This window comes from Rhinoderma darwinii, chromosome 2 (assembly GCF_050947455.1).
Source record: "Rhinoderma darwinii isolate aRhiDar2 chromosome 2, aRhiDar2.hap1, whole genome shotgun sequence".
In the NCBI taxonomy this organism is placed as follows: Eukaryota; Metazoa; Chordata; class Amphibia; order Anura; family Rhinodermatidae; genus Rhinoderma; species Rhinoderma darwinii.
Window position 1 is genome coordinate 3,643,387 of NC_134688.1, and position 25,992 is coordinate 3,669,378.

Consider the following 25,992-nt stretch of genomic DNA (forward strand, 5'->3'; position numbering starts at 1 on the left):
CCCAGGGATCTTTGCCCTTGAGACTCCCTACCAGCTGGATCTCCACAAGAACATCAGTACCATCCAAGCGCTGCTTTTCTTACTGGTATTTTCATATCTGAGATGTTGGGTTTAGGGCGACAGATATGTTTCTCCACAGGTAGATCTGTCCTTTCTATCTAAATACTAGTATTGAAAGGAAATGTCACATCTCAGAAGTCGTAGCGGAGGGTCTGGGAGGACGAATTCATGACAACCTGCGACCCCCTGAGAAGAGACTGAAGGTGGCGCATGGAGTGATGTCATTGTTCCCCTCAGACCATGTGGGGGTCTGTGGGAGGAATCCTCCAGCTCACCTTTAGCAGATTCGTGCCGCTGGCTGCGCCCGGATCTCCGTGTCGGCACACGGTGTAGAGAGCAAACCGGAATACAAGGAAAAGATCTGGCGCCAAGACGATGAATAGTATTTAAAAAGAAAACTAGGTTCCAATTTTATTTAAAAATATTTAAAAGTGAGAACAACTTTCCAAGTGCAAGGGTGTATTGAGGGTATGCACGCTGCCTACGCGTTTCAGACGACCACAGCATCTTTAAACAAGCCATGATTAAGGACGCTGTGGTCGTCTGAAACGCGTCGGCAGCGTGCATACCCTCAATCCACCCTTGCACTTGGAAAGTTGTTCTCACTTTTAAATATTTTTAAATAAAATTGGAACCTAGTTTTCTTTTTAAATACTATTCATCGTCTTGGCGCCGGATCTTTTCCTTGTATTCCCATGTGGGGGTCTCACATCCATGGAGCAGATCTCAGAAGATGTAGTGGAGGGTCTGCGAGGACAAATTCATGACAACCTGTGACCAATGTTCCCTCTAAGTCTTGGCAGATCCTGAGCGCGGCAGTTAGGGAGCAGGAAGAGTCTCCATCAATGGTGGGCGACCTGACCAAAAGTAATACCCCCAGTAAACGCTAATATATCATACCACATACGAGAATAAGAAAACGTATGTTAAATTAGTTTTAATTACTTTTTTAAATATTATAATATTACAAGTCCAGCAGAAAAATAGACAGTTATAAACACCAATTATAGGCATCATTGAAAGAATCCCTCATTACACCACTGTCCCTGCAGATAGCGCCACACAGAACCCCTGTAGATACTGCCACACAGACCCCTGTAGATACTGCCACACAGCCCCCTGTAGATACTGCCACACAGCCCCCTGTAGATACTGCCACACAGAACCCCTGTAGATAGCGCCACACAGAACCCCTGTAGATAGTGCCACACAGACCCCTGTAGATACTGCCACACAGCCCCCTGTAGATACTGCCACACAGACCCCTGTAGATACTGCCACACAGCCCCCTGTAGATACTGCCACACAGCCCCCTGTAGATACTGCCACACAGAACCCCTGTAGATAGCGCCACACAGAACCCCTGTAGATAGTGCCACACAGCCCCCCTTGTAAATACTGCCCCACAGCCCCCCTTGTATATACTGCCACACAGCCCCCCTTGTATATACTGCCACACAGCCTCCCTTGTATATACTGCCACACAGCCCCCTTGTATATACTGCCACACAGCCCCCTTGTATATACTGCCGCACAGCCTACCTTGTATATACTGCCACACAGCCTCCCTTGTATATACTGCCACACAGCCTCCCTTGTATATACTGCCGCACAGCCTACCTTGTATATAATGCCGCACAGCCTACCTTGTATATAATGCCACACAGCCCCCTTGTATATACTGCCACACAGCCCCCCTTGTATATACTGCCACACAGCCCCGTTGTATATACTGCCACACAGCCTCCTTGTATATACTGCCACAGAGCCTCCTTGTATATACTGCCACACAGCCCCCTTGTATATACTGCCACACAGCCCCCTTGTATATACTGCCACACAGCCCCCCTTGTATATACTTCGCTACAGACCCCCCTTGTATATACTGCCACACAGAGCCTTCTATATACTGCCACACAGACCCTTGTATATACTGCCACACAGCCCACCTTGTATATACTGTCACACAACTTCCCCCCATGTATATAGTGCTACACAGCAATCCCCCCATGTATATGGTCCCACATAGCCCCCCCCCCCCAAAAAAAAAATTCTACTTACCTTGCCCCGTTCCCACGACGGACGGAGCGCTGCACTGCCTTGTGGGCGTGATGCAGTGACGTCATCATGCCGGCCTGTGCAGGGAGATTTCCCAGCCCCTTATAGGCTACAGGCCTAACGTGCAGCCTATAGTATTCATTTGTATCTGAGTCCTGAGGACGCAAATACAAGTGAATGTGGCTGTCGCTATCACCGAGGCCCCCTCCTGTGCTAACGACTCCACTGCATCCGCCGCCCATGACAGTGCACGGGCCTTAAAAATGAGTGAGCGGGCGGACTGCAGAAGGTGCGTGGCCGCGCAGCCGCGCACCTTATAGGGAACACTGCCTCTGAACCCCTGAGAAGAGACTGAAGGTGTTGCATGGAGTGATGTCATTGATCCCCTCAGACCATGTGGGGGTCTCACATCCATGGAGCAGATCTCAGAGGACAATAAAACTTTTACATTTATCTATGAACGGCTCCACTGATTTACTCCCTCACTATTTCCTCCCCTCCTCGTGTTGATGGTTTTGCTTTATATCTTTTATCTCATTTATCGCACTGGATGTTTCCCCATTCGTGTATAAATTTGTGACTCTTTAGATTTTATATTGAACCTGATTTCTGATGAAGAGACTTGAGGGGTCTGGAAGCTTCTACGTGTCATCATCTTTCAGTTAGCCAATAAAAGGCATCAACTCCTGAGGGTTTAATGGGAGATACTCCCCGAATATTATATATGATAATGGTTTGGTGTCATTTGAAAGTTAAAGGGGATGTCCAGGCACGGACAACTGATGAGCTATCCACCGGATAGGTCATCAGTATATGATCGGTGGGGTTTCGACACCAGGACCTCCACACCGATCAGCTGCTCCGGCTTCCTCCGGGCACCGGATGTCTATGCTAGAAGCTGATGGCTCCGGTCCAGAATAACGGCCGAGCTGCAGTATTCAAGTGAATAGGAGCAGAGTTGCTGTTCTGCGGCACGGCCGCTATGCACTAGTCGGAGCCATCTGCTCCTGGCTCGGAATACGGCATACCCTTCATAACATCTGGTCCCCGGAGGCAGCCAGAGCAGCTAATCAGTGCGGAGTCCGGGTGTTGGACCCCCACTGGACCCCCACTGATCATATACTGATGAGTGATGACCTGTCCTGTGAATAGGTTATCAGTTGTCCGTGCCTGGACAACCCCTTTAAGTTTCTGGCCTTTACTCTGATATCTCAGCTCCAGCCACGGCAATGGTTTCTAGCCATGAAGTATTATTTATGTCCTTGGCAGTGAAAGGGTGAATTCATTTTTTTTTAACTGGTTATTGACTAAATGATAGCTGGAAGCCAATAGGGTACTATACGGAGATATGGGGTTTCATAAGTTTCCTAAATCTCTTCACAGGTCAAGATGATGATAGAATTTGCGGCAGTCGTGTGTGTTGTCCACCTCTTCTACTCAACACAGGTAACCATCCAGTAAGCAATTGGGGGTCCTCAAGCACCATGTTCTTATTCAGTCTTGTGACCCAACGAAATGCATGGTTAACAGGGTCAGACTGGCCCACCCTAAGTAGCAGGAGATCCACTGGGGGCTCTGACTCAATAATGGGTCCCAATGGTTCAGCCGGAGACAACACCATGTGGAGGTGACATTGGAGCCATCACTCACCACTAGGGTTTATTACTTATGGGATGATTCAATAATAATCTATTACATCTTATTTATTGTCCAGTGTAGACAGTGATAACAACAAAGATTATGGTGGCTGAGGGAGGGGGGTGCTCTCCGAATCATCTCTTTGGGTCCAAGGGACCCCAGTCTGACAGTGAACTCTATGCAAACATATGTCCAGTGATCTGTTGTAGCCAGCACTGGAAAATAAGATGACATTGTTTAGATCTCGGCTTTTCATCATCATCCTCATCATCAGATGATCATCTGGGTAATAAAACCATTAAGTTCTTTGTCCATGGTGAAGGCCAATAGTGTAAATCTGGATCATTCATAGTGCGCTTCTGTCCACATCGACCTGGTATTCCGTCCATGGAGACTAACAATGTATCGAGTAGATGTAACGGCGGATACATTGTATACAGTGGGATCCAGGCATGATCATGTGAAACAAAATATTAAATCTCTCTGAGCTCTTCTGTCTGGAGGACTCTCACATCATGCATGGTCACCTCGGTGGAGATACATGTGGTCCGACCTCCACAGTCTACACGTGGGAAATCTCCTTTATGATCACAGTCACATGTTCTGAATAAATGGCGGGATTGTGTGAAGTAAACCTGGAGCCAAAACTATAGAAAGTGAAAGGATTGCTTTATCTTCAATGATGTGATTACAGAGGGATATCAGAGTTTACTCAGGAAACCACCCAACAGCCGGCACGTATTGTAAACAGAACAACGCCAGACAATGTCAATCCGGATGCTGCAATGTGGGACATTGACTCACACTAATACAGTAAATCAGAGGTGTAACTAGGTCCCAGGGCAGAATCTGTACCACCTGCCATGTGCCATGTACAATACTGGCGTATTCTTATGTGGCGCAGGAGACTTGGGCCCGAGGGCAACTAGTTTATATGTCCCTGCCGTAGAATATAACATAGTAGGTTAGAACTAATATTATTATTACTTTTATTATTATTATTATTATTGTTATTATTATTATTATATTATTACTTTTATTATTTTTCTTATTATATTATTATTATTATTATTATTACTATTATTATTATATTATTATTATTATTATTATTATTAGTACTATTATTATTATATTATTATTATTATTATTATTATTATTATTACATTATTATTATTATTTTTCTTATTATATTATTATTATTATTATTATTACTATTATTATTATATTATTATTATTATTATTATTATTATTATTACTATTATTATTACATTATTATTATTATTATTATTATTATTATTACATTATTATTAATATTTTTCTTATTATATTATTATTATTATTATTATTATTATTATTATTATTATTATTATTACATTATTATTATTATTATTATTATTATTATTATTACATTATTATTATTATTATTATTATTATTATTATTATTACATTATTATTATTATTTTTCTTATTATATTATTATTATTATTATTATTATTATTATTATTATTATTATTATTACATTATTATTATTATTATTATTATTATTATTATTACATTATTATTATTATTATTATTATTATTATTATTATTATTATAATGCTTGCAGTATCCCCTAAATTAATCAGACCCCTCTAGAGCAAAACAAAAAAACAAAACCCCAAAGAAGATTGCGCTATTTGCTTATCGCTCCTCGCTCCCAGGTCCTTTCTTTTCCAGACCCTGTCGCACCCCATGATGTCCTGCTGCTGTTTGGGGTCAGAACCCGGGATCAGGAGTTATAAGTTCCAGACGACGGTCTTATATATTGGATCTGATTTGCGTGCAAATCAAATCCAATATATAACCGCCTATATACACTATATATATATTAAAAAAAAGAAGGTCTTTATAGGCGTCTGGAGGGTCTAGACTGGTCGGACCCTCCTGCTGCATGAGCACTGCAGCTCGCTTCATAAGGTGCTAGGTTTGTTTGCTTTTATGTTTTGTGCACCACATTATTTCAGCTGTAGTCGGAGGGAAGGGGGCACTTGTGACATTTTTGCACTGGATCCACCAATAGGCTGGTTACTCCTCAACAAAACCAAAAGCATAGATGTCATATCCTCAACATTTTCTCTTCCAGCTGTGTTGTCAGGCCCTGGATATGATGCCCGATGCTTTTGATGATCAATATATCTGTTGTGAAGACAAAATGGAACGTGAAATGCCCAAAATTCTGGCAGCAGAAAGAGCTAACAAACAGTTTGATGAAATGTGGATAAAAGCAACCGAAAACTGGAGCAGAGGCAAGTTGAAGCTCCCTGAATCCTTTAAGGATGAATATGGGGTGGCGGTGGTTTTATACACGATGGAAAAGCCGTACCCCATCTACAAGCAGCTGAACGGTAACGTCTCTATCGCTGGACAGTCCCGAGATTATTATATGACCAAATTCCACTTTAAGGCTCTTCATTTCTACCTGACCCGAGCATTACAGGTGCTGACGAAGGGCTGTGCTAAGCGCTTCAACACCTACAGGGGCAGTAGAATGGGAAACATACAAGTGGCTTCAGAACTCCGATTTGGGCAGTTTACATCGTCATCTCTAAATATAGATATTGCTGAAAGTTTTGGAATGGATCCTTTCTTCATCCTCACAACCTGCTTCGGTGTAGACATTGCCGATCTATCAGCTTTCGAGGAACAAGAAATCTTAATTCCAGTTGCAGAAAAATTTAGCAACATAAAAAAAAGTGGAAGCACTTACACCCTGCAAAGCACCGGTCAGCTGTGCAGCTACTTCAACTGTGCATACTTCGGAGGTGAGTGTGATGTCATCATTATGATGTCACAGGTCGTTTTAAGGTTCTGTCACCTGGCTGGAAATCCAGTCAAAAAGATCTTCTGATGTCATCGATACCTGTGAGAAGAAAAACTATGGAGGCACCTTCCTTCTGGAAATCAATGATCAGAGATCATAGACGTCACCCACATGTATCTTCTCACACGTACCTAAGACATAGATGATGCGTATAGTAAAGTTAAACCGTTATTCATACAGCACGGTCAAATCCAAAAATCAATGGCGGAATTGCTGTTTTTTTCCCATTAACCCCCTCTAAGATTTTATAAAAATTAATCAATGAGATATGTGTACCCAAAAATGGTGAAATTGAAAAATATAACTTGTCCCGCAGACAAGAAGCCTCATGAAGCTGCGTCGATAAAAAACAAAACAAAACATGGCTCTAGGAATGCGCGATGTAAAAATAATTATTATTTTTTCTATAAAAAATGTTTTTATTGTGCAAAAGTAGAATGAAAAATTATTCATGTATGGCCATTAAACCGAGCGACCCGTAGAAAAAGGTTAAAATTGTATTTTTACTGAGCCACAAACGGCGTAAATAATAAAACGAAACAAAAACAGTGGTGGAAAAGCTGTCGCCCCCAATTAATTGAAGTTAGTCACTGACTTATAGATATTCCAATGGTACCAATAAAAAATTTCGCTCTCGAAACTACAAAAATTCCTGCGTCCTGAAGGTTAAAACAGTCCAGGTCCTCAAGTACAGCTTCAAATCCGAGCCTAACATTTGCTCTTAGGACCGGAACCAACAGATCAGAGCTCCTTATAATGCCGTTAGTTTGAGTCCTTAGATCCCTGTTCGGGCCTCGATTTGCAGCTGGAATACGCTCAAACATCCAAAAATTTTGCAAAAACTCCCGATAGCCGTTCATTATAAACAAGCAGCTTATTATTATTACAAATGCATTATACAACATCCAATCTACCGTACAAGACTTTGCGTAAGTTTGTTACAATGTTACATATTACATATAGTTACATAGTTACATAGTTTACATATTACATATAGTTACATATTACATAAAGTTACATAGTTACATATTATATAGTTACATAGTTACATATTACATATAGTTACATAGTTACATATTACATATAGTTACATAGTTACATATTACATAGTTACATAGTTACATATTACATATAGTTACATATTACATAACGTTACATAGTTACATATTATATAGTTACATAGTTACATATTACATATAGTTACATATTACATAAAGTTACATAGTTACATATTATATAGTTACATAGTTACATATTACATATAGTTACATATTACATAAAGTTACATAGTTACATATTATATAGTTACATAGTTACATATTATATATAGTTATATAGTTACATATTACATAACGTTACATAGTTACATATTACATAAAGTTACATATTATATAGTTACATAGTTACATATTATATAGTTACATAGTTACATATTACATATAGCTACATAGTTACATATTACATATAGTTATATAGTTACATATTACATAAAGTTACATAGTTACATATTATATAGTTACATAGTTACATATTACATATAGTTATATAGTTACATATTATATAGTTACATAGTTACATATTACATATAGTTACATAGTTACATATTACATATAGTTACATATTACATATAGTTACATATTACATAAGTTACATATTATATAGTTACATATTACATATAGTTACATAGTTACATATTACATATAGTTACATAGTTACATATTATATAGTTACATAGTTACATATAGTTACATATAACATATAGTTACATATTACATATAGTTACATAGTTACATATTACATATAGTTACATAGTTACATATTACATATAGTTACATATTACATATAGGTACATAGTTACATATTACATATAGTTACATATTACATATAGGTACATAGTTACATATTACATATAGTTACATAGTTACATATAGTTACATAGTTACATATAGTTACATAGTTACATATAGTTACATAGTTACATATTACATATAGTTATATAGTTACATAGTTACATATTACATATAGTTACATAGTTACATATTACATATAGTTACATAGTTACATATTGTTACATAGTTACATATTACATATAGTTACATAGTTACATATAGTTACATAGTTACATATTACATATAGTTACATATTACATATAGTTATATAGTTACATATCACATATAGTTACATAGTTACATAGTTATATAGATACATAGTTACATATTACATATTATGAGTGCACGTGGAAAAAATTAGGATCTATGTTGGCGCTGCTGCGTGGTGAGGACAGGAGGAAATCCAGAGGCCGGGTGAACGTGAAAGTTTTATTGCTATGCAACGCGTTTCAACGCCGAACTAGCGTTTTCGTCAGGCATGGTGAACACAGAAAAAAAGAGACATGTATATATACACAGAAGAGGTCATCTGATTAGAACCAGTTCAGACTGGGCAATTAGGCAAAAAAAACGCCAAAAACTCATGCACCGTCACCAACGAGACCTTCACAATTCAAACACTCCTTAACTGTGGCAGCTCATATGTCATTTACCTTTTAGAATGCCCGTGCCAACTACAGTACATTGGTAGAACCACCCAATGCTTAAGAACCCGAGTCAATAATCACCGTTTCAATATTAACACTGGGTATCTCAAACACAGTGTATCCCGTCATTTCTCTCAGACACACGAATGTCAATCCAATAAAATTACAATAACACCCATTGAATACATTCACCCCGACGTCCCAAATAGATCCAACAAATTAAAACAAAGAGAAAACTTCTGGATTTTTAAAATGAACACACTATACCCATTGGGTCTAAACGACATCACAGAGTCATCCCTAGACTAACTATCAAACTAATCCCAAACATCGGAAAACCTCTGGATCCCACCAGCCCCTATCCGTACTTATACCTAATATCTAATATCCATAATACAGCACAGTGTAACAGCCCAAATATGTAACTACGGGACCCGGTTGACACAATTGCTCCCGTATTTCCCATCAATAACCAGTCAATTCACCATCCCCGCCCTGTAACCAAAACCCCCCCCCCCCCTTTGCATCTGCGGTTTCATGCCCGAACCCTAATGCACCAACGATCTCTGATAGGGTCCCCTCCCCTTGCAGTAACTCTAAGAGTCAATCCACATGTTATGCACACTTCATCTAGACAGCAAAACCAACCATTTTAATTCAGGCATTGCCCCAACAAAATTCATCGATGCCACCTTCACCCCTCTAACTACTCCATTTGCTCTAAGTGACTTAAACCAATTAATAAAAACAAAAATAAAGCTAGAAATAAAAGCAAACTACCATATGGAACACTGCGTCAATGAAAACATTAATTTTAGTCCCATCATTCACATTCAATTTATATCTACCTACTTCTTCTCGGCAACCCATTCTCTGTTCATCTCCCACTGCTCCTGCTGCATAGATCGGCGTCCTCTGGCGTTTTGCGGGTCACCGTGCGTTCCATCTTGCTTTGGACCACGTCGGCCACCGTAACGTAGGTGGTCTCCTTGACAACCAGTAACAAATCCAACCTTCACACGTAACCACTTGTATTTCAGATACACAAACGTCCCACGCTCTAAATAAATAAACAAACTAAGAACAAATCATCTACTACTTGTTCACCACCTGTTCCCTTCTGATGTCATCAGTTAACCATTTAATAACAAAATATTGCCGTCCCTCACACAAAATGTTTTTATCCATCCCCCGACATTTTCATATAAGAACAAAATAAGAGTTCTCTATAGTGACAACTCGCCTTTTATCTTTCTTATGGTTTTTATTGTGTTTTATTGATTAAATACTATGAAATGTCATTGCAATGGACTGTACCGCTTGAACTCTGACCTGCATGAGTTTTTGGCGTTTTTTTTGCCTAATTGCCCAGTCTGAACTGGCTCTAATCAGATGACCTCTTCTGTGTATATATACATGTCTCTTTTTTTCTGTGTTCACCATGCCTGACGAAAACGCCAGTTCGGCGTTGAAACGCGTTGCATAGCAATACAACTTTCACGTTCACCCGGCCTCTGGATTTCCTCCTGTCCTCACCACGCAGCAGCGCCAACATAGATCCTAATTTTCTCCACGTGCACTCATCATACCCAAGTGGTCACCTCGGTAACCGGCCCGGATCTGGCAGCAGCTATTTCGTGGACTCCTTCATTCAACTTTCATAACCTCACGGTGAGCATATATTATCTTTATTCCTCACCTCCACCTTCTTTGATCCACACCAAGTGGCGCCGTGGTTTCTTGCCCTTTCTATATTACATATTACATATAGTTACATAGTTATATAGATACATAGTTACATAGTTACATATTACATATAGTTACATATTATATAGTTACATATTACATATAGTTACATATTACATATAGTTACATAGTTACATATTACATATACTTACATAGTTACATACTATATAGTTACATAGTTACATATTACATATAGTTACAAAGTTACATATTACATATAGTTACATAGTTACATATTACATATAGTTACATATTACATATAGTTACATAGTTACATATTACATATAGTTACATATTACATATAGTTACATAGTTACATATTACATATAGTTACATAGTTACATATTACATATAGTTATATAGTTACATATTACATAAAGTTACATAGTTACATATTATATAGTTACATAGTTACATATTAATATATAGTTACATATTACATAAAGTTACATAGTTACATATTATATAGTTACATAGTTACATATTACATATAGTTATATAGTTACATATTATATAGTTACATAGTTACATATTACATATAGTTACATAGTTACATATTACATATAGTTATATAGTTACATATTACATAGTTACATAGTTACATATTACATATAGTTACATATTACATATAGTTACATAGTTACATATTACATATAGTTACATATTACATAAGTTACATATTATATAGTTACATATTACATATAGTTACATAGTTACATATTATATAGTTACATATTACATATAGTTACATATAACATATAGTTACATATAGTTACATAGTTACATATTATATAGTTACATAGTTACATATTATATAGTTACATAGTTACATATTACATATAGTTACATATAACATATAGTTACATATAGTTACATAGTTACATATTATATAGTTACATAGTTACATATTACATATAGTTATATAGTTACATATTATATAGTTACATATTACATATAGTTACATAGTTACATATTACATATAGTTACATATTACATATAGGTACATAGTTACATATTACATATAGTTACATAGTTACATATTGTTACATAGTTACATAGTTACATATTGTTACATAGTTACATAGTTACATATTACATATAGTTACATAGTTACATATAGTTACATAGTTACATATTACATATAGTTACATAGTTACATATTACATATAGTTATATAGTTACATATCACATATAGTTACATAGTTACATAGTTATATAGATACATAGTTACATATTACATATAGTTACATAGTTATATAGATACATAGTTACATAGTTACATAGTTACATATTACATATAGTTACATAGTTACATATTATATAGTTACATAGTTACATATTACATATAGTTACATATTACATATAGTTACATAGTTACATATTACATATACTTACATAGTTACATACTATATAGTTACATAGTTACATATTACATATAGTTACATAGTTACATATTACATATAGTTACATAGTTACATTTTACATATAGTTACATATTACATATAGTTACATAGTTACATATTACATATAGTTACATATTACATATAGTTACATAGTTACATATTACATATAGTTACATAGTTACATATTACATATAGTTACATAGTTACATATTACATATAGTTACATAGTTACATATTATATATACTTACATAGTTACATATTATATAGTTACATAGTTACATATTACATATAGTTACATAGTTACATATTACATATAGTTACATAGTACATATAGTTACATAGTTACATAGTTTGTACGGCTGAAAAAAGACACATGTCCATCAAGTTCAACCAAGAATTGGTAAAAGGGAAGTAAAAATTTCCACACACAGGAGCTGATATTTTTTTGTTCTAGGAAATGATCTTTGCCTTTTTTGCAGCATCTCCTGTCCCTGCTGTGACGGCTCCTGCGGTGTCTCCTGTCCCTGCTGTGACGGCTCCTGCGGTGACTATTCCATAGATTCACCGTTCTCACAGTAAAGAAGACTTGTCGCTTCTGCAGGTTGAACCTTTTTATCTCCAGACGGAGGGAGTGCCCCCTTGTTTTTTGAGGGGGTTTTACATGGAACAGGATTTCACCATATTTTTTGTATGCGCCATTAATATATTTATATAAGTTAATCATGTCCCCCCTTAGTCGTCTTTTCTCAAGGCTAAATAGGTTTAATTCTATTAATCTTTCCTCATAACTTAGATTCTCCGCGCCCCTTATTAGCTTCATTGTGAACACTTGGATCATGATTTTGTCACCTGCTGTTTTCTTAGGGGCAAAATATTTCCTTTTTGATTTTTAAATTTTTTTTTCTGAATATTTCCTTTTGTTATTTGTCTTCTTATAGAAAAAAAGAGAGAAACTCCTGTGTGCAATTCTGGTTACCTAGATAACAACAACACATTGACGGCAGGTGAGAGATTTATCATACACATGTTATCATTTTACCAGATAAGTGAGAAGCAGGGTGGAGCTGGCCCACCGGATTACAGAGGACCCTCCGGGGGTCCAGGCTCTGACACACTAATGGGTTCCAAAGGGCCATATTGAGAGATCACTCACCACTAGGGTCTATTACTCATGGGACGATTCAGTAATAATGATCCGTCCTGTGTGTACAATGTAACAACAAAGTGATGAAAGTAAAAATCCCGATGTTCTGTATATAGAAGGTGGGTCCTCGGAATCATCTTCTCTGGTGGGCTAAAAGCTGGCCATAGACTTTAGATAGCTGTGACCGCATGCTCATTCGGCCGACAGCTATTCCTCCCGACTGCCCCAGACACATGCACGCAGTATGTTCTCAAAAGGACCTCAGTCTGACACTGGGGAGAAGGACTTTGGTTGACTACAGGATGGACGATGAATTTCTGCTGATACAAAATGCCTTTTGAAAAAAAAAAATTTGTGTACAAAATTTTTTTTGGGTGGTAACAACATCTTTTATTTTGTAATGACAAAATAGATACAATTTTACTCTAGAGCATTTGTGGTCCATGTTTCTATTTTTATGTTATTAGTCCAAAAAATGTGTTGTTTTTTTTTTCTTAATTTGTTTTTTTGGATCCAGAAAGGAAAAGCAAAATGTTTTTTCCTCTTCCCTTTCCCGGATCCAATCATTTTTGTTAATAAAATAGAATTCTATAAATTATTTGATAATTCTACAAAAGTATATATAAATGGTGTATGATGAATCACTGTTGATAAAGTTGTAAAAATGACGCCCCCTGTCTAGACTAGGAGGCAACGACACAAAATAAAATTTACGTAAAAAAAATAATATTCTGTGACACTCAATGCAATTTTTTGTGGATGACAAATTAATATTGTGAAACTGACTGCAATGTTGTGAGACTGAATATAATTTGGTGACGATTTATGTTTTTGGATCTAGAAAACAATATTTAGTGTCAGGGATGATTCTGTGACGCTGCACATTATGGTATAGTCCATTGACACAAACCTTCCCGTGAGCGCTGCACTAATTACAACCAAATGTTTCTGTTTTTCTAGGAGACAAAATTAAATATCCCGAGTGCAATTCTGGTAAGAGAACTACAGATGCAGTATCTGTTATCCGCTATGTGCAGGTTTACAGAGTTTTTTATACATTTACCAGGCTGCATTCTCCCCACCACACAATGGTGCAGCAGAGCGCCTCACAGTGGTTGTGGGAGGGTCCTGGAGAATGGGCTTCTCATGTGATTGACCTTTAGCATCCCCCTATATCGCTACTTATCTCTAAGAAAAACAAAGAGGACCGGGGTAAACATATTGCTGTACAGGGTCCCTGAGGGAGAGGGGGCCAACTCTGCCCACCGGAGCATTGTAAACAATTCCATTGCTTTCCCTGCTCCCTCTCCCCGATCACAGTCAACACAGCAAAGATTACACAGACATTGCACCAACCCCATCAGCCAATAACAGAGGCAATTTGATTGACTTCAGTACATGATGTGCTGCTTCACTACTCTGCATCTGACCACCAGGGACGTTACTATTTATCCTCTGACTACTCTAGACCACCAGGTATGTTACTATTAACCCCTGACTACTCTAGACCACCTGGGATGTTACTATTAACCCCTGAATACTCTAGACCACCAGGGACGTTACTATTTATCCTCTGACTACTCTAGATCACCAGGGATGTTACTATTTATCCCGTGACTACTCTACACCACCAGGTATGTTACTATTAACCCCTGACTACCCTAGACCACCAGGTATATTACTATTTATCCCCTGAGTACCCTAGAACACCAGGGATGTTACTATTTATTCCCTGACTATTCTGGACCACCAGGGATCTTACTATTTATTTACTGACTACTCTGGACCACCAGAGGTATATTACTGTCTATCCCCAGAGTACCCTAGAACACCATGGATGTTACTATTTATTCCCTGACTATTCTAGACCACCAGGTATGTTACTATTAACTCCTGACTACACTAGTCCATCATGAATGTTACTATTTATCCCCTGACTACGCTAGACAACCAGGTATGTTACTATTAACACCTGACTACCATAGACCACCAGGTATGTTACTATTTATCCCCTGACTACCATAGACCACCAGGTATGTTACTATTTATCCCCTGACTACCATAGACCACCAGGTATGTTACTATTTATCCCCTGAGTACCCTAAACTACCAGGAATGTTACTATTTATCCCCCAACTACCCTAGACCACCAGGGATGTTACTATTTACTCTAGACAACCAGGGATGTTACTATTAACCCTTGACTACTCTAGACAACCAGGGATTACTATTAACCCCTGACTACTCTAGACCTCCAGGGATCTTACTATTAACCCTTGACTACTCTAGACCACCAAGGATGTTACTATTAACCACTGACTACTCTAGACAACCAGGGAGGTTACTATTAACCCCTGATTATTCTAGACCACTAGGGATGTTACTATTTATCCCCCGACTACCCTAGACCACCAGGTATGTTACTATTAACCACTGACTACTCTAGACAACCAGGGATCTTACTATTGACCCCTGACTGCACTAGACCACCAGGAATGTTACTATTTATCCCCTTACTATCCTAAACAACCAGGGATGTTACTATTTTTCCTCTGACTACTCTAGACCACCATGGATGTTACTATTTATCCCCTGAATTCCCTAAACTACCTGGGATGTTACTATTCACCCCTGGCTACTCTAGACCACCATGTATGTTTCTATTTATCCCCTGAGTACCCTAGACCACCATGGATGTTACTATTTATTTCCTGAGTACCCTAGACCACCATGGATCTTACTATATATTCCCTGACTATTCTAGACCACCAGGTATGTTACTATTAACCCCTGACTAAATAGTTCACTGTAAAAAAACTGATTTCTTGTAGTTTTCCCTTGAAGCTTGAGCAAAATTCACTGAGTTTTGTATCTCAAAGGATGTATTGTATATATTACCATCTAAATGTGGTTACATTTGTTACATTGTTTTGTCATTTTAGCCTAAATGAATTGTGGCAACAATCTGCCTTATTTTACTAGTGCCTGCACGTTACATTAACACCATTAGATGTAGTGCGGTAGATAAGGAATACGGATACTACCTATGCGGATGCAGTGATCTCTATATGATATTTCTATTTTTTCCTCCTCCCAGTTTCTATTCTTATTTTTTTAGATTTTCACATTTTTTTTTCACCCTTCCAATATTTTTCTTTTGATATTATTGTTATACTCTTGATATTTTTGTATTTTTATATATATATATTGTTTTTTATTATTTCATATTATTAGGTGAACTTATGTCAGTGTAGTGGATACATCTGTTTCTTCCACTCTGTTTCTGCTGCTTGTCAATCAGAGGTGACTGAGATCAGGCAGTGTTATCCCTGTCGACCTTCTATCAGCCTTTCTGATGCTTATCCTCAGGTGGCTGAGCTCAGGACATATAAGGCTGGGTTCACACTAACCGCAGGTGTGAACACAGTCCAGCGATTTTCGATTTTGAAATCTTGTTGTAAAATCGTTTAAATACATATACATCATGCTATATATCCATCTGGCAATATCACTTGCGCTTTGAAGGTTCATTGCATGTTATATTATTAACAGCTACCACAAATAGGTCCTATGGTTATATTTTGATATATATTATATATATGCTTGGAAAACGCAGGTGTGAACACAGTCCAGCGGCTTTCCATTAGGAAAATTCTTATATTATTAACAGCGGCACCAAACAGGTCCTTTAGCAATATGTGATTACATAAATGTTTGTAAACCGCAGATGTGAACACAGTCCAGCGGCTTTCCATTTGGAAATCTTTTTGTATAATTGTGTGGTACACATATACTATACTATATAACCATCAGGTAATATTACCAATGTTTTGAAGATTATTCGTATGTTCTTTTTCCTGGCCAGGAGAATTCTCTTTTTAAATTGTATTTTTGTGAATGTATAAATTTATCTTTTCCGGTATTATCTGGATTCAAAAAATAAAATAATTATTTACTTTTATTGAGCCCAAGAGTGCTTAGTTATATTTCTGAAACCTTTTCCTTTTTTCTTTTTTTCATTAACTTATATCAGGAATGGCACCGTGCTATATTATATTGCATTTTTGGGTTCTTTAGGTATGGTTGGTTATAACCACATCTGTTTTTCTTTAAAATGTTACTATTTATCCCCTGACTACCATAGACCACCAGGTATGTTACTATTTATCCCCTGACTACCATAGACCACCAGGTATGTTACTATTTATCCCCTGAGTACCCTAAACTACCAGGAATGTTACTATTTATCCCCCAACTACCCTAGACCACCAGGGATGTTACTATTTACTCTAGACAACCAGGGATGTTACTATTAACCCTTGACTACTCTAGACAACCAGGGATTACTATTAACCCCTGACTACTCTAGACCTCCAGGGATCTTACTATTAACCCTTGACTACTCTAGACCACCAAGGATGTTACTATTAACCACTGACTACTCTAGACAACCAGGGAGGTTACTATTAACCCCTGATTATTCTAGACCACTAGGGATGTTACTATTTATCCCCCGACTACCCTAGACCACCAGGTATGTTACTATTAACCACTGACTACTCTAGACAACCAGGGATCTTACTATTGACCCCTGACTGCACTAGACCACCAGGAATGTTACTATTTATCCCCTTACTATCCTAAACAACCAGGGATGTTACTATTTTTCCTCTGACTACTCTAGACCACCATGGATGTTACTATTTATCCCCTGAATTCCCTAAACTACCTGGGATGTTACTATTCACCCCTGGCTACTCTAGACCACCATGTATGTTTCTATTTATCCCCTGAGTACCCTAGACCACCATGGATGTTACTATTTATTTCCTGAGTACCCTAGACCACCATGGATCTTACTATATATTCCCTGACTATTCTAGACCACCAGGTATGTTACTATTAACCCCTGACTAAATAGTTCACTGTAAAAAAACTGATTTCTTGTAGTTTTCCCTTGAAGCTTGAGCAAAATTCACTGAGTTTTGTATCTCAAAGGATGTATTGTATATATTACCATCTAAATGTGGTTACATTTGTTACATTGTTTTGTCATTTTAGCCTAAATGAATTGTGGCAACAATCTGCCTTATTTTACTAGTGCCTGCACGTTACATTAACACCATTAGATGTAGTGCGGTAGATAAGGAATACGGATACTACCTATGCGGATGCAGTGATCTCTATATGATATTTCTATTTTTTCCTCCTCCCAGTTTCTATTCTTATTTTTTTAGATTTTCACATTTTTTTTTCACCCTTCCAATATTTTTCTTTTGATATTATTGTTATACTCTTGATATTTTTGTATTTTTATATATATATATTGTTTTTTATTATTTCATATTATTAGGTGAACTTATGTCAGTGTAGTGGATACATCTGTTTCTTCCACTCTGTTTCTGCTGCTTGTCAATCAGAGGTGACTGAGATCAGGCAGTGTTATCCCTGTCGACCTTCTATCAGCCTTTCTGATGCTTATCCTCAGGTGGCTGAGCTCAGGACATATAAGGCTGGGTTCACACTACCTATTTTCAGTCGTATACGAGGCGTTTTTTGCCTCGTTTTACGTCTGAAAATACGTCTCAAATACGTTGTCAAACATCTGCCCATTACTTTCTATGGGTATAACGCTGTATTGTTCCCACGACGCATAATTTTACGCGTCGTACGGCAATTACGACGCGTAAAATTACGCCTCGTAAAAAGAAGTGCAGGACACTTCTTTGGACGTTTTTGGAGCTGTTTTCTCATAGACTCCAATGAAAACAGCTCCAAAAACGGACGTAAAAAACGCCGGGAAAACGGCGCGAAAAACGCTGCGAAAAATGCGTGTTGCTCAAAAACCGTCTGAAAATCAGGGGCTGTTTTCCCTTGAAAACAGCTCTGTATTTTCAGACGTTTTTGGTCACTACGTGTGCACATACCCTTATCCCGATCTACCTACTACCAGCCCTACGCGATTCTTTACTAAGTTATTTCTCTTTGTCAGGGGCTTGCAGAGTCAGAATGTTATCGCTTCCAGCATTCTAGAAGTGCAACGTACTGAAACAATGTGACGTGGAGTAACAATGCCAGCCACCATTAGTGGCAAAACTCCCCATCTTATATAGGTGGAGTCTCCACCCCCTTCCAGCATCACTGTCAGCTACAGCCAATGGGAGACGCCGCTCAGGGGGTGTGTCCCGCCCAGTTGGAAACAGGGGCTCGTCCGTCTGAGCGAATGGGAAGCCGGCCTGCGATCCGACACCCACCCTCCCTTGATGACAGAGAGAAGTAAACACAGGAGCAAGACTGCACCCGTGAACAGTTCACTGCTCCTGTGATCAGCTCAGATAGGAATGCACATATCTTCTCCCCCGAGTAGGGGAAGATGAGTAGATGTCCGGGCACATCCAGGATTGAACTGGAGCGGCTGCCAAACCTGGGATTACCGTCTCAGTGTGCTATTTGGAGGGGATGTATTAAAAATATATATAAATAGGTGTGAGCAGGTTCTGTATGTTAGACAGACCAATGCCTTAGTGGTATCGGGAATAATCCCTAAAAATGTTCGGAACCAAAATCCCCAATCTCAGTCAACTAGTAAACTAATGTACATAAAGTGGGGAACCTTGATACAGACAGGTGCCTGCTAATCAGAGAGATAAGACTCACTCACATCCAGCATATAACCATAGCAGGGACACTATACATAGTCTTTTAGATGGTCTAAGAAATAGTGCATTGCGATGATATGATCCACCTGATGAGTTGTCCAAGGAATTCAAAATACAATTTATTTATTTTTATTAACCCCTGACTACCCTAGACCACCGGGTATGTCACTATTTATTCCCTGACTATTTTGGAGCAGCAGGAATCTTAATATTTATTTCCTGACTATTCTGGACCACCAGGGATGTTACTATTTATTCCCTGACTACTCTGGACCACCAGGGATGTTACTATTTTTCCTCTGAGCACCCTAGAACACCAGGGATGTTACTATTTATCCCCTGAGTACCCTAGAACACCAGGGATGTTACTATTTATTCCCTGACTATTCTGGACCACCCGGAATCTTACTATTTATTTCCTGACTACTGTGGACCACCAGGTATATTACTATTTATCCCCAGAATACCATAGAACAACATGGATGTTACTATTTATTCCCTGACTACTCTAGACCACCAGATATGTTACTATTAACTCCCTGACTCCACTAGACCACCAGGAATAATATTATTTATCCCCTGACTACTCTAGACCACCAGGGTTCTTATTATTAACCCTTGACTACCCTAGACCACCAGGGATGTTACTATTAACCCCTGACTACTCTAGACAACCAGGGATGTTACTATTAACCCCTGACTACTCTAGACCACCAGGGATCTTACTATTAACCCTTGACTACTCTAGACCACCAGGGATGTTACTATTAACCACTGACTACTCTAGACAACCAGGGAGGTTACTATTAACCCCTGATTATTCTAGACCACCTGGGATGTTACTATTAACCCCTGACTACTCTAGACCACTAGGGATGTTACAATTTATACCCCGACTACCCTAGATCACCAAGGATGTTAATATTTATCCCCTGAGTGCCCTAAACAACCAGGGATGTTACTATTCACCCATGACTACTCTAGACCACCAGGGATGTTAGTATTAAGCCCTGATTACTCTAGACCACAAGGGATGTTACTATTTTTCCCCTGACTACTCAAGACTAACAGCGATGTTACTATTTATCCCCCGAATACCATAGACCACCAGGGATGTCACTATTTATTCTCTGACTACTCTAGACCACCAGGTATGTTACTATGTATCCCCTGACTACCCTAGACTACCAGGGATGTCACTATTTATTCCCTGACTATTCTGGACCACCAGGAATCTTACTATTTATTTCCTGACTACTGTGGACCACCAGGTATATTACTATTTATCCCCAGAGTACCGTAGAACACCATGGATGTTACTACTTATTCCCTGACTATTCTAGACCACCAGGTACGTTACTATTAACTCCTGACTACTCTAGACCACCAGATATGTTACTATTAACTCCCTGACTCCACTAGACCACCAGGAATTTTACTATTTATCCCCCGACTACCCTAGACCACCAGATATGTTACTATTAACCTCTGACTACTCTAGATAACCAGGCATGTTACTATTAACCCCTGACTACTCTAGACCACCAGGGATCTTACTATTAACCCTTGACTACTCTAGACCACCAGGGATGTTACTATTAATCACTGACTACTCTAGACAACCAGGGAGGTTACTATTAACACTACTATACCTAAATGGAGGACACCAAACAGCTCCCTAGAAAGTTCATGGTGGATGGCCCATCACAAGAATGTGCGGGCACTATCGGAAACTGAGCCTCAGGCCCAAAATAAGCATGGCAGTAACGGTGGACCCGCTAAATATACAACACAACCTATAAGTAGGAGTCTGACACACAAACAAATTAATTAAAAGATATGAAAGTTTATTGAATACATTAAAATAAACACATGTATAAAATTTATAGAGATGTAAACCACAAGAAAGAATGGACAGCCAGAACACATATCACACAGCACAGCACTGTGCAAACAGGCTGGGTACACCAGTGTAAAGTAACAGTAATGATGGTATTGAAACAGCCAAATATGGGTCACTAAGAGGTACTAGGAGACAACTGCATCAAAGGTATACATATATTGGTAATGAGTCTACCCAGTGTATCTAGGGCAGTAGTGCATCACCGTTCCAAAGAAAAGTACAGTACATCAAATAACAGGAACTAAATGTATAAATGTATGTCCTAATGAACTGTGCATGATATGCACATGTCTCTTACCCATGACAGAGTGTGAGTGGCAGTTGTCTCCTAGTACCTCTTAGTGACCCATATTTGGCTGTTTCAATACCATCATTACTGTTACTTTACACTGGTGTACCCAGCCTGTTTGCACAGTGCTGTGCTGTGTGATATGTGTTCTGGCTGTCCATTCTTTCTTGTGGTTTACATCTCTATAAATTTTATACATGTGTTTATTTTAATGTATTCAATAAACTTTCATATCTTTTAATTAATTTGTTTGTGTGTCAGACTCCTACTTATAGGTTGTGTTGTAGGTTACTATTAACACCTGATTATTCTAGACCACCTGAGATGTTACTATTAACCCCTGACTACTCTAGACCACTAGGGATTTTACAATTTATCCCCCGACTACCCTAGATCACCAGGGATGTTACTATTTATCACCTGAATACCCTAAACAACCATGGATGTTACTATTCACCCCCTGACTACTCTGGACCAAAAGGGATGTTACTATTTTCCCCCTGACTATTCTAGACCACCAGGGATGTTACTATTTATCCCCTGAATGCCATAGACCACCAGTCATGTCACTATTTATTCTCTGACTACCCTAGACCACCAGTTATGTTACTATTTATCCCATGAGTACCCTAGACTACCAGGGATGTCACTATTTATTCCCTGACTATTCAGGACCACCGGGGATGTTACTATTTATTCCCTGACTACTCTGGACTAGCAGGTATGTTACTATTTATCACCTGTGTACCCTAGACCACCATGAATGTTACTATTTATTCCCTCAGTACCCTAGACCACCATGGATGTTACTATTTATCCCCTGAGTACCCTAGACCACCATGGATGTTACTATTTATTCCCTGACTATTCTAGACCACCTGGGATGTTACTATTAACCTCTGAGTACACTAGACCACCAGGGATGTTACTATTTATCCCCTTACTACTGTAGACCACCATGTAGGTTACTGTTAACCCCTGACTACCCTAGACCATCAGGTATGTTACTATTAACCACTGACTACTCTAGACAACCTGGGAGGTTACTATTAACCCCTGATTATTTTAGACCACCGGGGATGTTACTATTAACCCCTGACTACATTATACCACTAGGGATGTTACAATTTATCCCCTGACTACCCTAGACCACCAGGGATTTTACTATTTATCCACTGAATACCCGAGACCACCAGGGATGTTACTATTAACCCCTGATTACTCTAGACCACCGGGTATGTTACTATTAACCCCTGACTACTCTAGATCACCAGGGATGTTACTATTAACCCCTGATTACTCTGGACCATCAGGGATATTACTATTAACCCTTAACTACTATAGACCACCAGGGATGCTACTATTAACCCCTGAGTATTCTAGACCACCAGGGATGTCACTATTTATTCTCTGACTACCCTAGATCACCAGGGATGTTACTATTTATCCCCTGAATGCCATAGACCACCAGTGATGTCACTATTTATTCTCTGACTACCCTAGACCACCAGTTATGTTACTATTTATCCCATGAGTACCCTAGACTACCAGGGATGTCACTATTTATTCCCTGACTATTCAGGACCACCGGGGATGTTACTATTTATTCCCTGACTACTCTGGACTAGCAGGTATGTTACTATTTATCACCTGTGTACCCTAGACCACCATGGATGTTACTATTTATCACCTGTGTACCCTAGACCACCATGAATGTTACTATTTATTCCCTCAGTACCCTAGACCACCATGGATGTTACTATTTATTCCCTGAGTACCCTAGACCACCATGGATGTTACTATTTATTCCCTGACTATTCTAGACCACCAGGGATGTTACTATTAACCTCTGAGTACACTAGACCACCAGGGATGTTACTATTTATCCCCTTACTACTGTAGACCACCAGGTAGGTTACTGTTAACCCCTGACTACCCTAGACCATCAGGTATGTTACCATTAACCACTGACTACTCTAGACAACCAGGGAGGTTACTATTAACCCCTTATTATTGTAGACCACCTGGGATGTTACTATTAACCCCTGACTACATTATACCACAAGGGATGTTACAATTTATCCCCTGACTACCCTAGACCACCAGGGATATTACTATTTATCCACTGAATACCCGAGACCACCAGGGATGTTACTATTAACCTCTGATTACTCTGGACCACCAGGGATATTACTATTAACCCCTGACTACTATAGACCACCAGGGTTGCTACTATTAACCCCTGAGTACTCTAGACCACCAGGGATGTCACTATTTATTGTCTGACTACCCTAGATCACCAGGTATGTTACTATTTATCCCCTGAGTACCCAAGACTACCAGGTATGTCATTATTTATTCCCTGACTATTCTGGGCCACCAGGGATGTTACTATTTATCCCCTGACTACCCTAGTACACCAGGTATGTTACTATTAACCCCTGACTACACTAGACCACCAGGTATGTTACTATTTATCCCCTGAGTACCCTATATCACCAGGGATGTTACTATTTATTCCCTAACTATTCTGGACCACCAGGGATCTTGCTATTTATTTCCTGACTGCTCTGGACCACCAGGTATGTTACGAATTATCCCCAGAGTACCCTAGACCAACATGGATGTTACTATTTATTCCCTGACTATTCTAGACCACCAGAGATGTTACTATTAACCCTGGACTACTCTAGACCACCAGGGATGTTACTATTAGTTTCTTATTCACACAGGTTTGGGTGGTATACATCGGAATAGTTTCTTTAACTGTATTGGAAATTGTAGTTGACTATGCGTTTCAATACAAGAGCATCCTGCAAAAAAAACGTATATCATGCAGCATATGGTTTTTAATACAATGGGAGGCAATGGGCGATGCATGCAAATGTATACATTCTGTGAAATATGTCTGGGCCAAACATTTGTCATGTACACTACCGTTCAAAAGTTTGGCGTCACCCACACAATTTTGTGTTTTCCATGAAAACTCACACTTATATTTATCAAATGAGTTGCAAAATGACTAGAAAATATAGTCCAGACATTGACAAGGTTAGAAATAATGATTTTCTCCTTCAGACTTTGCTTTCGTCGCTCCATTTGCAGCAATTACAGCATTGCAGACCTTTGGCATTCTAGCGGTTAATTTGCTGAGGTCATTGGGAGACATTTCCCCCCATGCTTCCAGAAGCCCCTCCCACAAGTTGGATTGGCTTGATGGGCACTTCTTGCGTACCATACGGTTAAGCTCCTCCCACAACAGCTCTATGGGGTTGAGATCTGGTGACTGCGCTGGCCACTCCATTACAGATAGAATACCGGCTGCCGGCTTCTTCCCTAAATAGTTCTTGCATCATTTGGAGGTGCTTTGGGTCATTGTCCTGTTGTAGGATGAAATTGGCTCCAATCAAGCGCTGTCCACAGGGTATGGCATGGCGTTGCGGAGTGATCGCCTTCCTTATTCACAATCCCTTTTACCTTGTACAAATCTCCCACTTTACCCCAGACCATCACATGACCTCCACCATGCTTGACAGATGGCGTCAGGCGCTCTTCCAGCATCTTTTCAGTTGTTCTGCGTCTCACAAATGTTCTTCTGTGTGATCCAAACACCTCAAACTTCGATTCGTCTGTCCATAACACTTTTTTCCGATCTTCCTCTGTCCAATGTCTGAGCTTTTGCCCATAGAGTGGAT

At 38.8% G+C, this 25,992-nt stretch overlaps 1 protein-coding gene across 1 annotated transcript; it reads left to right on the forward strand.

The window, feature by feature from the left end:
• The first annotated feature begins 3,507 nt into the window (after positions 1-3,507).
• LOC142740324 (erythroblast NAD(P)(+)--arginine ADP-ribosyltransferase-like) lies at positions 3,508-13,443 on the forward strand. Its single transcript, XM_075849871.1, has 3 exons — positions 3,508-3,564; positions 5,879-6,557; positions 13,241-13,443. The coding sequence occupies exons 1-3, from the start codon at positions 3,508-3,510 to the stop codon at positions 13,441-13,443; spliced, it is 939 nt and encodes a 312-aa protein (XP_075705986.1).
• Positions 13,444-25,992: the final 12,549 nt, after the last annotated feature.